Consider the following 15,932-nt stretch of genomic DNA (forward strand, 5'->3'; position numbering starts at 1 on the left):
CCGCCTAGGTAGGGTAGCTACACATTTGCACATGACTGTTAGTCCTAATGGTTTATTTTCCAGTAGCTCTGGACAACATGACTTACTCATTTATAGCTGGTAATACTTATGTGCTTCTGAAAGTGAATGTATTTCCCAGTGCATTCCACATAAATCACAAAAGAAAGTTGTTCACCTCGTGTCAGGGGCCCTGATCCCACAAACTTGTCTTAGCTGGGATGCACGGAGACCTGGGCTCCTGCCTGAGCTCTGGGGCAGTTGGAAGGTCTGAGGCCTTCCCAGCTTTCAGAAGTGATGGATCTGGAGGCCTCGGTGTCCATCTGTTCAGCTAGGGTATGGGCTTCACGTTCTCGAAGTTTCCTTCCAGTTCAAACAGCCCTTCCTAGAAAATGCATTTTAATCACTCGTGCACATACAAGATTTATGGCACAAAACAACATTTGCCTCCCGTATTAGCTTCCTGTTTCTGCTACAAGAAATCACCACACATTTAGAGTCACAGAAGGTATCTACCTTCTTACAGTTCTAGAGGTCAGAAGTCTGAAATTGGTCTCACTGGCTTTAAGTCAAGGTGTCAGCAGGGCTGTGTTCCTTCTGGAAGCCCTAGGGGAGAGTCCTTTTCCTTTTCCACCTTCTCGTGGCTGCTTGCTTCCCCAGATTGGTGGCCCATTCCCCTGTCTCTTAAGCCAGCAGCATCTCGAATGTCTGGACTCTGACTCGTCTCCCTGCCTCGTTGACATTTACAGGCCCCTGGCAATCATACCAGGCCCACCCGGAGAGCCTAGGCCAGTCTCCCCATCTCAGGGCCAGCTAACTGGTGACTTCAATTTCCCCCACTACCTTAATAACCCCGTGCTGTGTAAGCTACCGTACTGCCAGGTTCTGGGGAGTAAGATGTGGACATGTTTTGGGGGAGGGGGCGTCATCATGCCCACTGCACTGCAGTCTGTTCAGCTTCGGGTCTAAGCAGGGTGCGAGAGGTCAAGACACCGCTAGGCTCGCCCATCACCAGCCATGCAGTTACTTTAGGTAAGGGCCAGCTCAGTCCATTCTGTGACCTCTCAGAGGAAATCCAACCTTTTAGTTGCCTCTGGCCCCCTCCCCCCAGTTCTGGCTCTCCTTTCTATCCTGGCATCTGTCCAAAGCCAGACCATGTGCTTTCAACTCCCTTGGTCCCTAAACGGAGCAAAGGGAGCTATTTACTGGGGCCGTATGTGCTGCACACTATACTATCTGGCATCCCCACAGACCTTATCAAACGGATAGGTTTCGTGTTTGTTTGTTTGTCATTTTTATTTGGAAACAGAGATGAGTGAAACAGTGGCCTCCTTCGAGGAGCACCTGGCCTAGAGGGAAGACTGTTGGGTTAACGGCTAATTCCCACGCAGGGAGGGTGCCTCCCGCTCAGACAAAGGCAGACGGAGGGCTTTGGGAGGTCAGGGAGGAGCTTCTTGGGAACGCAGTCAGAACTGAGTCTTGAAGGACGCCTGGGTGGCTCAGTCGGTTAAGCAGCTGCCTTCGGCTCAGGTCATGATCCCAGCGTCCTGGGATCGAGTCCCACATCGGGCTCCTTGCTCAGCAGGGAGCCTGCTTCTCCCTCTGACTCTGCCTTCCACTCTGTCTGCCTGTGCTCGCTCTCTTTCGCTCTCTCTCTCACAAATAAATTTAAGAAAAAAAAAAAAAAAGAACTGAGTCTTGGAAAGGTAGGAAGCCTAGGTAGGAGCTCGGTCGCATCTGTCTTTGGGGAAATGCATATTCAAACCACAATGAGATAGTATCCCACAGCCACATGGGCAAAACTTTTAAAAGTCTGGCAATCCCAAGCATTGAAAAGGTTGTGGGCCGATAGGAATTCTCCTATGCTGCTTTGGAGAACGGTTGGTATCATCTGGTCAAATCGATGCCTACCTTAGGAGGTAACATTTTTCCGCTCTCAGGCACGTAGATGCCCTTGAGAAATGAGAATTTCATGCACCAAAAGACATGTACAAGAATATTCATTGCGGCATTGCCTCTAATGCCTCCCCCAAAACTTGAAACACATCAAATACCCAAGTACAGTAGAACGGAAGAGTTGTGGTGTCTGGAGTCATCCACACACACGACGAATGACCAAACTACAGCTACAAGCGACACGGATGACTTCCATGAGCTTGTTGGTTGAAAGAAGCCAGATACAGAAGCATATATACAGTATCACTCCATTCGTACAAGTTCAAAACCAAACAAAACTGTTGTTTTGCTGTGTGTACATGGTAAAACAACAAAGAGAAGCAAAGAAATCGTCACCATAGACGGAAACTGTACAAATAGAAGCATCTGGTCCTTTAAACATGATGCAGTAGGTACAGAACCCAAAGAAAGTTGGCGTTCCTGGATCGTAACGTGCACGGGACTGGGGGAAGATGCCCAAATGTTAGGCAGGAGCTGGGCAGGGAACTCCGTCCAGGCCCTGGTAAAGAACGGGCATTTTCTTCTCTGGGCTGTAGGAGCTGCTGAAGGAGTCTACTGGGGTGGGGGAGGGCGGTGATCAAATGTGAGCCGCCGTGGCAGCCGGGGCAGGGTAGGCTGTAGGGCGGCAAGACGGGACAGGCCAGCTTGAGGCTCTTGCCGTTGACCGGACATAGAGCACTGGGCCTGGAGTGTGGACGAGTAGAGAGATCAGAGTGGAGGGGTAGGCGGGGGCAGTGCTCAGGCCTGTTTGGGACATGCTGAGTACACTGTACACAGAAACGCAGATTTACAGACAAAATTGCTCAACAGGGCTCCTGGCATGTGGTTGGTGCACAACAAATATTTACGTGATTGTGTGTGAATCAGTGAAGGAAGGAGGGGTAGACAGGGCCACGCTGCTCTTTCTGGGGAGCTGAGTATAAAGAAAGAAGAGAGATTGGACCATAGCTATTGGGAGAGTGGACCAGGAGAATGTGCTCTTTTTCTTTTTTAAGATTTTACTTATTTGAGAGAGCGCACGAAAGAGCACAAGCAGGGGGAGCGGCAGAGGGAGAGGGAGCAGCAGGCTTCCCGCTGAGCGGGGAACCTGACGTGGGGCTGGATCCCAGGACCCCAGGATCATGACCTGAGCTGAAGGCAGAGGCTTAACTGACTGAGCCACCCAGGCGCCCGAGAATGTGTTTCTTGAAGGAAGAGACTTAACTGTATCATCTATGGGGAGGAAGGAGCTGGTGGAGAGCGAGAGATTCACGAGAGAACGAGACCCTCGAGTAGGCATGAGCCCCAAAATAGAGGCAGAGAGGGATTTGCCTTGAACAGCAGGGTCATGGCTCCCCGGAGATGTTCACATCCTAATCTCCGGAACCTCGGAATATGTGAGGCACCACAGAAAAGAGAAATTAAGGCTGCAGCTAGAATTCAGGGGTCTAATTAGATGGCCTTGAGTTGGGGACATCATCCTGGATTATGAATGTGGGTCCACAAGCACCCTTAAAATTGGAAGAGGGCTCACCTTGCCATTGCTGGCTTTGAAGATGGAGGAAGGGGCTGCCAGCCAAGGAATGTGGCGACCTCCCGAGGCCGGAAAAGGTGAGGAAAGGGCTATTCCCCCAGGGCCTCCGGGAGGGACGCAACTGTAGCGACAGGCTGGCTTTTGTCCAGTGAGACCTGGTTAGGCTTCTCCCCTACAGAACTACACGAGAATAAATGTACGTCCCTTAGCCGATTCATGCGTGGCAATTTGTTACAGCACCAGTCCGAAGACTACAAAGAGGATATGGCATCTGGGGAGAGGGGGAGGACCGTGCCTGATTAATTCCATTTTCTTAAGCAACATCTGCAGTATCAGAGGACTGTCAGCAAATTCAAAATGGCCCAGAGCACAGGAGGAGGAAGATGAAAATGTCCCCCGGAAGCAGGCTCTGTGGTCTGCGGTCCAGTTTACTTCGCCAAGGACAGTCACAAGTCTCCGGCGCTGGTCTTATGGCGCCCCCAGGTGCTTGGCAGAAGCAAATGCAACGCTCTAGAAGAACACGGCTTCCTCCAGGGCTTCCAGGAATGCTCACAAATCATTTTCCAGGGAACAGGAACAGTTCGCAGTAAAAAGTGGCAAAGATAGAGAGCCCTGAGCGAAAACAACAAGGACAGATAGCAGGAGAGGACTTGGACAGGCCCATGAGAGCCAGTGGTGAGCCCCTCTCTTCAGCTCTTCAGTATTCGGTGACCTGAGATAGTGGCTTGCAACTGGCCGGGGGTGGATGGATTTATTCCACAGAAACCAGCAAGTGCTACAAATCAGGGTGGGGTTTTTTTGTTTTTTTTTTTTTCTTTAATTTCAGAGAGCTGATAATTAAACCTTTACCAGCACATCCCTGGGTGCAGGTTATAAATTTACTATGCACATTATCGTTAAAGTAATAAAATCGAAGTGACCTGGAGTTTGGCAATGAGTGTTTAGCTACAACGCCAAGGGCACCGCCCATGAACGAAAACAATTGACCTGCTGGACCACATTCGAATGAAAAACATCTGCTCTGTGAAACACACTGTTAAAAGAACAAGAAGACAAGGCACAGAGCGGGAGAAAATATTTGCAAAAAACATATCTGATGATATGTGATATCAGATTTACAGGAAAATTGTGGGGGAGGCACAGAGCGCTCCTGGGCATGCCTCACGGCGAACCCCCTGATGAGCTCCTACTGCCACATTATCATTAACTAACACCGTTTATATTACGGTTTCCCCTGTGTGTTGGATGTTCTATGGGCTTTGACTAATGTATAGTCACATGTGCCCATCAATGGAACATAATCCGGAGTATTTTCACTGCCCTGAAAAACCTTTGGTCCAACTTTTCGTTCCTCCCTCCCTCCACTCGATTTTCTTTTTTACCCAAAACTGCTCAAAAGAAAACAACAACAAAAAAAGTCTACTTACTTTTTTAAAAGGCATCCCAGATCGTTTTGTGCCGCTAGTTCAGCGAACGTTTCACAACTAGCATCTTAGGCAATACCTGCATTTTGGTCAAATAGCATCCTTAAACAGAAGCCACTGACTAGGGAGCCAGGTTCCTTCGGAATACTTTGGGACTTCAACTACCGGCCTCTGCACCTGGAGGAGCCGTGCCTGGTACAGGATCTGCCAGGCAGAATGCAGTCCTGTGGGGTGTGTGTGGGAAAGAAGAACACCACTATGAGGGCTCTTGCCCACAGCCCCCCTCCTCCACCTTGTGACTGACCCTGGTGCCCTTCCCTGTGGCCTCGAGTGGCGTGGCGTGTCCCCTCCTTTTGGGATCTGTGAATATAATACTCTTCACAGTAGCTGTCATCTCTTTACCTACTAGCCAAACTCCGGTTACTCCAATCCCATAAGCAATTCTTCCTGTGGAACTTTCCCTGTTCAAGTGACCCCGTGGTTTCAGTCTCCTGATTAGCCCCGGACTGGTACAGCCTACTGGGTCCCCTAATCATTTGTAATCATGTTTTCTTCAGGGAATGTTCGAAGGGGGAAGTCGTGGTTTTTCTTGCTGCGTTGCAATAGAGACCAAGCATCTGTTTCCAGAATGTCATACGAAGGAAAAAGGGGCCGAACGAAAGTGGAGAATTTCGGTGGGCGGCCATCTCCTGAATTAGAAACATTCCCAAACGGATCGCGCACGTTACAAAAATGATTTGTATCTCTGCCACACATGACGGACTGAAAGTTGAATTATGGAAACTTATAAAGATACACATAAGGTAAAAATAAGCAAGTTCATCAGGGAAACGAGAACACAAAAAGCAGGAGCAAGATGACGTAAGCAGATAGAAGTCAAGCTTCAAGATCTTAGACACTTACCAGAAGCATGTCACATATGTGTTTCTAAAGTTTCCAGCCAAGCACAGATGACATGATTGGTTTTAGAATTCATAGCGTCCCTCAGCTAAAAATTAACTCAGTTGTTCCAAGAAGAACCACTCCTTCTGGTACGGAAAGCAGGGTCAGGGTGGCTTTCACTCACCGTTCAGGGTCTTGTGACTCTTGAACCCAATCCACTCTGTTTCCTCAAGTTCCATTTTGTCCCCCTCGAAAATGAGTAATCTCCCTATGGCCGCAAAGCCGAGTATGATGCCAGATGTGTACCAAGCACTCAATAATGTTGAAGAGAAGGAATGTATATACATTTCTACCAATTTCTATGAAAAACACAACTGCTTCCGCAACAAAGTGCTTGGAAAGTAATAACACGATGGTGATGGCAAGAAATTCGAAGAGGCAGTGTTCACCCTACTATCCCATGAATGCCTGTCCCAGGTCAGGCAGGGATCTGAGGGTGCGTGGCACCGTGCAGAAGAGCTCAGGAGAAGGGGCTGGCAATCCTCCTGAGAACGGGGTGCGCGGGAGCCCTTAGCCGCCGACTTGCCTACAGCCAGCGCATGGGGGGCCCAGCCGAGCAAGTGAGTCCGCTCGGGGCTCAACATGGCCCATGGCAACATTGAAACTACTTCCTCTAAAAGCAAAAAAACAAAAACAAAAAAACAAACAAACCCAAACAGCTGTTTCATGTGTGCTGACCAGTGAGGGACAGGTGTTTATAATTGTCATTAAATAATCTCAGCTTATGCCACCCTCACCATGTGCCACCCACTGGCCTAAGTGCCTAACGGGTATTAAAACCCGTTGGATCGCCACAGCAAGCCCACGATGAGCAGAGGAGGAAACTGAGCACAGAGAAGTCCCTTGGCGGGAGTTCACCCCGGGCTGGCGAGTGGAGCCCGTTTTAAATCAAACCGCCTTGGCCAGGAGTCCGCCCTCTGCCGCCCTCTGCTCTCCTGCCTCACCGAAGACTCGGAGTCCCGTCCAAGCAAAACCCCGCAGCGTATCTTTCTCATCCCTCCAGAAACACATCTCCCCTCCTCCCTGTTTGCTGCCTGTACATTTCAGCCCCTAACAACAGCCAAGAATCCAATGCTCCGAGTTGGGGAGGGAATGGGGGAATCCCTCTGTAGTACCGGATATTTTCGCTTATAATTGAAGATGGGTAACTTCAGTGTTCACAAATTCGTGACGCTCAGAGAGTCAGCCCCTCCGCCGAAGGTCTTGCAAAGGCGAATCCGCCGCCTCGCTCACCCCAGTATGCCCTGCGGCCCCTACGTGGGGAGGGGGCATGTCATCACGTGCTTTTCTTCCCGCTTGGCTGAGCCTGGTTGGAGCCGTGTTCGGAATGCGAAGAACTCCGAACTCTGCACAACAGGTCAATGGAAGGCCTAACCTGTGCTCTAGAAGCCGGAGGCTGATGTCTAAAGTCTAACCGGCTGAACTCCCCTGTGTGATAGTCACTCTGTGTATCAGTTTGACTGGGCCATGGGCTGTCCAGACCGCTGCTTAAACATTATTTCTGAATGTGTCTGAGAGGGTGTTTCTGGAAGAGATTTGCAGCTGAACGGCTGGTATCAGGAAGGAAAATGGCTTTCCCCGCTGCGGGTGGGCGTCCGCCAAGCCAGAGGGCCTGCACAGAATAGAAAGGCTACGACCGAACTCAGCCCTCTTCTGCCTAGGTGCTCCTGCAGACGGCAGATCTGGGACTTCTCAGCCTCCAGAATCGCGTGACCCAGTTTCTCGTAATAAATCTCATTATATAGATAGAGACTCTGGCTCCCTGCAGCCATTTCTCCACCCAGTTGTCCTCCAAAAGTGCTCTCACACCATCTCCGCACTGCCGAATGCAGGGGGCACCTCCGCCCCATCTCACCAGTCAGAGTCTTGGCACCACTTGATACTCTGGATCATTCCTTCCCCCTTAAAACTCTGTTCTCTGTGCCCCCAAGATGCCTCTACCCTGGCTCTTTCCCTGGTCTCTGAAGATAACTTTCTCTCTTCCTTTGGATTCTGTGATAATCCCATCTGCTGGACCTTATCCTGACTGATCCAGTGTGACTACCTTAATGGGGGATTTATGGAAGTGAGGCCAAAAGCATGTCTCTGAAACAGACTCGCCAGGTTGAGGCCAGTGGGGTCTCTGGAGCTTTGTGAGTGTGGGGTCTCTGGACAGCAGGTGACATGGGAAGGAGAGCTTGACACTACATTTGTAGAGCACCCAATGCAACACTAAGTATATTTCATGTCAATATCAAAGAATGAGGGGGTGGTGGAGGTCATGGGCACAGAGCCACACCCTCCCAGGCCACCCTTGAGCCCTGTCTATAACTTTAAACCAATGGTTGATAACTTCTGGATAAATCTAGAGGCATAACTAAGTAACCTGTGGCATTTTCTAACACAGCTGATGGAGGCACAGGAATTAATAACTCCACTCATTTATCAGTGCTCACTCGAAGTATCATTGAGAACACTGACCTCAGAAATGGACCTTCAGACACCATGTTGGCTCATTTTATGCGTCAAAGTTGGGTAGGCCATAGTGTGGAAGTGCTTAGTCAAACCCTAATCTAGATATTTCTGTGAAAGTATTTTGTATGTGTGATTAACATTTAAATCAGCAGACTCTGAGTAGAGCAGATTGTTCTCCACAAGGTGGGTGGGCCTCATCCAATCAGCTGAAGGTTTTAAGAGCAAAGATTGAGGTCCTGTCAAAAAGAAAGGAACTCTGCTCCAGACTTTGGCTTCAGACTCAGCTCAGGACTGCTGCATGCTGGAATTTCCACTCTGCTCGCTGACCTGAAAACCCCAGACTTGTTCACAATTGTGTGACCAATTCCTTAAGCTAAATCCCCCTTTGTCCTTCTCTCTGTCTGTACACACAGACACCCTCTATGGGTTCTGTTTCCCTGGAGAAACCTGACTTGGTACACTTGGTAGGCATTCTGGTCCCCCATTATGTCCGTGCCTTAATCTCTGACCCTGTGAATATGTTATGTTACATGACAAAGCAGGGGGTTTGCAGATATAATTAAGGTTACAGACTTTAAGCTGGGGGGAGTATCTTATATCATTCAGGTGGGTCCTATTTAATCACACAAGTCCTTAAAAGCAGAGAACTTTCTCTGCCTAACAGCAAAAGAGATGCTTCAGGAGAGGAAGTCAGAGAGATCAAAGAATAAGAGGGGATTGACCCACCATTGCTGGAGGGGCCCATGGAAAGCACGAAAAGGAATGAAGACAGCCTGTGGGAGCTGAATGAGCTGAATTCTTCCCCAGAGCCTCCAGAAAAGAGCCCAGCCCTGCTAACCCCTTGATTTCACCCTTGTGATACCCCAAGCAGAGGACCCAAATGAACCCACCAGGACATCTGACTTACAGAAACCTCAAGAAAGTTTATGTGTGAGGTTTAAGCTTCTCAGTTTGTAGTAATTTCTTATGGCAGCAACAGAAAATGAATCCAATGCCTAATACTGTGTTGAGAAAAGTCTTGAAACATACATGTAGTCATGCCAACATTTTTAACTATGGCTAGATGGTGCTTCCAGAACGAATGGGGTTAATGCTGGACTTGTTACAAACCTGGATCCGAGGCAGCAGTGTTTTGCAAGGACACACAGAACCTAAGTCCATCTGTTGCCACATTTAGCCGGAATTGCTTTGGGCTAAAGAGCACAATTATAGACACAAAAATGAACACCACGAACTGAACACACTCTCAGGGCTGGAGGCACAGATAGCGCCAGGCTTTGCTTTGTGAGGTGGACGGCCTCCGCCGTTGCCTGCGAAGACCAGATCAAAATCTTACTCTCCCGAATTGCCGTTAGGACCCCTCTGCACAGTGGGACCCTTTCCCTGCAGGGGCACTCATGTGTTGTCTCGCAGAAAGTGAGATTTTCTCATTCTGAGCAAAAGGATGTTTTTGAGGAACTCATTTGATAAGGAGTCCTCAGGCCCAGTTTCATTTGCTTGATTCCTTTTCCAGAAAGAAAGTGGTAGCCTCATCTGTAGTTACCAAATTGTGGAGCTGAGGATTAAATTTTGAAGAATTTCTCTGTTTTCAAGTTTTTGGAAAATTTACCAACTCTTTTGTTGCCTCTCTCTCCTAAGCTGTAGAACCCCGTGACCAACAGTCTATGGGACACCTTCACCTGGATAACCCACAAGTGCCTGTCAAGGGCACAGGCATCAGTATGAAGGCTGTGCAGGGGACAAGGGGGTCCTACCTAAGGGGAACCATGCACACTGAAAGCCTCATAGATTTCGAGATCTGTTATGGCCCTTTCTGGGCATACAGCAAGCAAAGGTTGAGCTTTGGCAACACCGGAATTATCAGGACAATTTTATGAGCAACAGCGGTCCGGTGTTGTGAGGAAGGGGTCTCTTTCCGCGTGTGCACAAAAGCATCGTGTGGGCCAGGACTCAGGGCAGGGCCAACTGAACATGTCCAAGATGAACTCGCCCTACTCCCTCACCTCTCCCAGCTGCCTGTCACCCCGCATTCCTTTGCCCAGTGACCACTGTCACACTCTATGCAGTCATCTGAGTCCGACACCTTGGTTTCAGCCTTGACCCATCTCTTAGCCTGTCCCTTCATGTCCAGCATCCCGTCAGGCACTGCGTCCTGTCTGATGTCAGGCCCTCGTGCCTCAGTTTCTGAAATGGTCTTCCTGCAGCCACTCCTGCCCCTCCGGGCCCTCCGCCTGTGTGTAATCCCAGCTCTGCTTTCCAAGTGTAGATAAGATCGGTTGTCCCTCTGTGAGGATGGGGCTGTGGCTCCCTGTCACCTCCAATGGCATCTCCAAGTGTAATCTTCAGACCATCTGCCTCAGACTCGCTTGCGGAGCTGCATATAATGTGGCTCTCCACAGCCCCTGCTCTGCCACGCTACTCAGTGCTCCGATTCTCTGCAGTGGGGCCCCTGGGTCTGTGTGTGAGCGGATGGCTCAAGTCACTGTTACACTCGCCATTCTGAAAGTGACGACGTTATGCAGCGTGCTGCATGTACATTTCATGAACACTCAGTGTAGGTGCATAGACACGTGCCCCCTTCCCCCACAGGGTGCCTCGATTTTCCCCAGAGGAGCGCTGGCGTAGGCTGGCAACTCACTCTTCCCGTTGCCTCCCACCACACAGGTGGCCATCTGTCCCCTGACCGTGATCCCTGGGAAGGCGGGGGGCTCAAGCCGACAACTCTAAGGAGGCCCAGACGTGGGCGCTGGGAGGGACAAGTCTCCGTGGCTATGTCGGGTTTCTGCACCATCCAGGGGCTCTGGCTGATGAATTCACAGCCACATTGAGAGTTGGTATCAGGGGATATTCCAAGACCCTAAAGCTGAGAGACACCTTCCTCTCCCAGAGTTCACAGGAGTGAAGGTCAAGATGCTTCTTTCCCCCTCCCCGGAGATTTACTCACCTTCCAGGATAATGAGGAATTCCTTTCTCTGGAAGAGAGACTGGGCAGGTCACTAGCGGCCCTGTGAGTTATGACAAGGCGTCTTTATTTTTGACCCAGAGACCTCATGTCTTCTGTCGGATGGTCCGTGTAGCAGGAGGAGACATTTTTAACTTGCTAGTAGGGGGGCACCTCGGGTCCGCCACGGCCGCGGACCTCCCAGCATGTAGCACGTTCCTCAGAGGGCAGCATGGTTTGGGCATGGGTTCCCGGCTGCGTGGAAGGAAGCTGATGGGGGGCGGGGGTGGCCAGACAGCGAAAGCAGTGTTTGGGGACCCTACTGCTTCAGACGAGAACATCTCAAAACCTCGTGGCTTAAAACATCACTTTATTTCTCAAAAATCTGTGGTTCCGCAGAATGAGTCTCCAGCCTCGCCAGGTGTTGGCTGGATGGCTGGCATGGCTAGAAGGCCTGAAATGCCCCCACTCGCATGGCTGGCAGCTCGTGCTGGCTGCTGGCTGAGGAACTCAGCCGGGCTGTTGGCTGGGAGCCTTGGTTCTCTTCCACATGGGCCTTTCCGTGTGGCTGGTTGGGTTTCCTTACAGCGTGGCAGCCGAGTTCCAAGAAAGAGGACTCCCAGAATCTGAGGCAGAAGGTGCAGCTGCCTGAAGGCCAAGCCCCAGAAGTTACGTGGTGTTCCTTCTGCGACGCTCTATTGGTCCAAAGAGGTTATGGGAGGGGACACAGACCTGACCTTTTGATATAGGAGTGGCGAGGTCACGTTGTGAAAGACTGTGGAATGGGGGATATTACGCAGCTATCTTCGGAGGCGCAGTCTACAACATGAGGGACTGTACAGTAGTATTTCTCCAAGTGCGCTGAGCCCGGCCTGTGCCAGAATCCAGCGCAGAGTGTGAACTTTGTAGTCTAGCATAACAGATGCTCCAGGTCTTTGCCTTGTTGGCCTGTACTTGACCTTCTCATTGGCCTTGTCTGACTTTATGCTCCAGCCACAGGAGATCTCTTAGAATTCACTTGTACATAATCTCTTTAACCAGCTTTACACCTTTGTCCATAACTGTCCCTTCTGCCTGCAACGACTTGAAGATCCAGCTTTGCGTGTACTTTTCTTGGAAGCCTTCCTAACCCCTCTCCTCCCGCAGCCCCGCGGGCTTGCCGCCACTGTGCCATTCACCAGCAGGTAATGTCACTTGACTGTGAACTTCTTAGGCAGTAATATGTGTGATTTGCTTCTCTGTCCCAGAAGTCCTATGTTTGCTTAATGGAACCAAATGTCTAACAACAGCACAGTGAATTCCTCAATGGCCTAATCCTCCTTGAAGAATACAGAATAAACACATCTAAAATTTCACCATTTTCTTTCTGACAAATCTCAGGGCAGCTAGGATGCTTGCATACAGTTCTGGAGGCTGGAAAGTCCAAGACTGAAGTTCAGTTCCTGGTGAGAGCCCTCTTCCTGGCTCGCCCACAGCGGCCTTTCACCGTGGCCTCATGTGGCCTTTCCACGGTGCCTGCTCATGGAGAGAGTGAGACCAAGCTCTCTGCTGTCTCTTCTCATAAGAGCAGTAATCTCATCGTGCCAGGGCCCCATCTTTGTGATCTAATCACCTCCCAAAGGCCTCATCTCCAAATACCATCAGTTGAGGTCTAGGGTTCCAACATATGAATGGCGTGTCTCTGTGTGTGTGTGTATGTGTGTGTGCGTACAGAAACATTCAGTCTATAACAATGGGTTAAACATTTAAAACCAGAGCCTGCAGGAGATGAGTCTCCTTTCCAAGTCCTCGCCGTGTCACCTTTTCACCCCAGGCTTCTCTCCTCTTGGGTGTACGATGGCTGCAGGGCCTCCAGGCATCACATTCTCATCCTCAAGGGTCAGTTCGATGTTATTAAGCTGGTAAGGCAGGATGGGTCTGAGATGGAAAGGGACAACTCCCTGTCCACAGGTCTGCTTTTCATCAGGGTCATAGCTGTCCTATCTGTACCCAGGGAAATCACAGCAAAGGGCTTAGGCATGACCGCCATCCCCACCCCTAACAAAATCAGGGGTGAGTTGAGAGAGGATGAGCCTTTATCATCAGATATTGGCTGGATTTCGATAGCAACAGAAGTTAAATGTTACTCTTAATATAAACCAGGGGCGAAGTTCTGAGGGCGGCATCAGAACACTCGGTGGCCCCACAGATGGCGGGGAGGTGGGTTTGTGGGAGGGAGGGAAGAAGGGCGTGGGGAGGACCTGCTAAAATGTCTGCAGTTGCTCCTGCTTTGAGACCACAAGACCTTGGACGCCCAGGGGCCTGGGCTGCCGCCACCTCGAAACTAACCCGGGAAGGAAAATCGAGGGGAAACAAATCGGTTTTGACCCCTGAATGCCCCCCCAACTCTTCGGCAGCTCGGTAGCTCCGGGGCCACCCAGGCGCGTTCCCACGCGCAGCCGGGCGACACGGGCCGTCGCGGGCTCCCCGCGCGGGCGGCCCGGGCCCAGGTGGGGCTCCGCGGACGGGGGCGCGGCCGGCCCCGCGCGAGCTCCCCGCCCCTGGCCCCGCGCGCGGCCTTGTGGGTAACGCGGGGCCGCCAGGTGACAGCTAATGGCGGCGGCCGCTTGAGCCGGCGGGCGGCGCGGCACGTCGCGGCGGCGGGGCCCTTCCGGGCGCCGCTCCCCTCCCGCTGCGGCTCGTCCGCGGCGGCGGGCCCGGCGCGCCATGGACAGGCCGGTGGCGGCGGTGGCGGCGGCGGCGGCGGCGGCAGCGGCGGCGGCTGGCAGCGAGGGCGGCGGGGGCCCGGGCCCGGGCCCGGCCGGCGGCAGGAAGCCCCCTCGGGGCGCTGGGGGCCCCGCCGCCGGCTCCCGGCAGCCCAGCGTGGAGACCCTGGACAGGTAAGCGGGACCCGGGCCACCGCGGTCCCCGCGCCTTGACCCCCGAGAGCCCCGCGCGCCGCGCATGCCGGGTCCGGGCGTGCCCCCTCTCCGTGCCCTGCCGCCCCCCTCTTCCCCGCGCTCCCCGAGACCCCGGGCCCTGCCCCCACCTCCCGGGGCCGCGCACCTGGCCCACTTCCGCCTCGCGGGCTGGGGCTCCCTGCGCCGCGAGGGGCTTCGCAGCTGTCAGATCTTCTCGGTGCGTCTCGGAAGACGCACCTTGGAAGACGTCTCCCTGGCCTTGCCGCGGCCCGGGAGACTTTGGGAGGTTTCACCCAGGCTCTCCTCTTTTACCGAGGCCTTCCCTCCCGGGGTTGGAAGACCGAAATCCCACCACCGACGCTGCTTGCGGGGCGGCGGGGTGGAGGGGTGTCTTTGACGTTGAGGTTGGGAGTGGGGACTGGAGGATGCAACCCCATGGGTGTTGGGCTGGTACGGATGAAGGCAAAGTTACCTTGTTTTGAAAAGCTGGGATGGATAACTTCCAAACTGCTCCTGGTGCAAGAACACACACAATCGTTTATTTCAGTCTTTTCACACCTTGAAGGAACCCGGATCATTGTTTTTGTGGACACAGAACTGCTTCTTAGGCAGTTTCAGAACCAATGTAAATCAGAAGTGGAAACCGACCGTGCCCAACTGGAAGGGCCATCCTAAGGCTCCAAGGACAAGTTATGGGTTGGTTATCCCGTAGCCCGGAATATCCAGTTTTCCCACATCTTGGCTCTTTTCGCTGACACGAGAGTGCAGTTAGGCAAGAGAGTGTTGTAAGGCAGCTTGGTCAGTTTTAGACGCTCATTCCTGCCTGTGTTAGTCATAACAGAGAGCTGAACTTTGGGGAGTTTCCCAGAAGCACAGGAACAGCAAGAAAACACTCGCTTTGTTTCTACCTCAGTGTACTTACACTATTTTTTTAAATTAATCACGCAAGTGGTCAGCTTCACTGAGAACTAATCACAGCTAAGATAGTACTTGGAATGGTCAGATATTCTATAATGTATGAGGGCTTGGAGAGTTAGGGAATAATACAAGATGGCTTTTGCTTTCTGGCTCACCATCTAGTGAAGACTGTGAACAAACCAGCAATTTAAATTGCACGTGCTGAGTGCTAGAAGTACTCTGGGTGGGGTATACATGGGAATCATCTGAAAAGCTTTTTAAGTACTCCAGGTGACCGGGCCCTACTCCTAAGGCTTCTGATTCAGAAGGTTTGGGGTGAGGGCCAAGAGGTAGTATTTTCCAAAAAACCTCCACAGTCTCACTTGTGATCCACTGCGCTTTGGGCACACAAAGGTGGATCGCTTGATTTAGTTTTAGTTGGGGGAGTGGTATTGGGGATTCTGGACAGTTAAGGGAAGGAGGCCTTCTGAGGAAGCTGACATTTGAATTGAGGGTGAGGAATGAGAAGTTAGCCAGGGGACAGTGTTGGGAGGACCTTTTGGCCCTGGGAGTGGAATGTGCAGTCATGCTGGTGGTGTAGGTGCTGCTAGATGTGCGGAACTGGTAAGGCCGGAGACGTGTGGGAAGGCAGGGCTGGATCTGGAAGGGGCTTCGATGCCTTCCTCGGTAATCATGCCTTTATCTTTTGTGCCTTGCTTCTTGGGGCATGGTACTCTGTGACCTGCCTAGGAATCCTCTCCAGTGCACGATCCAAGTGCAGCTCCTTGGGTCCCACCTTCAGTCTGGTCTGTCTACCTCTGGGGTAGAGCCTGGAATCCTGCACTTTTAACAATTGTCAGTAGCTACAGGTAGATTGGGCCAGATGGTCTCTTTTGCCCAAGATGGTG

The 15,932-nt window shown here is 51.7% G+C and overlaps 1 protein-coding gene across 10 annotated transcripts in view; it reads left to right on the plus strand.

The window, feature by feature from the left end:
- The first annotated feature begins 13,795 nt into the window (after nucleotides 1-13,795).
- MTMR1 (myotubularin related protein 1) overlaps nucleotides 13,796-15,932 on the plus strand; it is a 56,869-nt gene continuing 54,732 nt past the window's right edge. For 9 of the 10 annotated variants that reach the window (XM_032331049.1, XM_032331050.1, XM_032331054.1 and 6 more), the window contains exon 1: nucleotides 13,798-14,106. In XM_032331049.1, the coding sequence (XP_032186940.1) occupies nucleotides 13,934-14,106 (173 nt within the window). In that variant the 5' untranslated portion in view covers nucleotides 13,798-13,933. Of the gene's footprint in view, nucleotides 14,107-15,932 lie in introns of all 10 variants that reach the window. The other variant, XM_032331057.1, reaches the window with a different exon arrangement.

This window comes from Mustela erminea, chromosome X (genome assembly GCF_009829155.1).
Source record: "Mustela erminea isolate mMusErm1 chromosome X, mMusErm1.Pri, whole genome shotgun sequence".
Taxonomy (NCBI): Eukaryota; Metazoa; Chordata; class Mammalia; order Carnivora; family Mustelidae; genus Mustela; species Mustela erminea.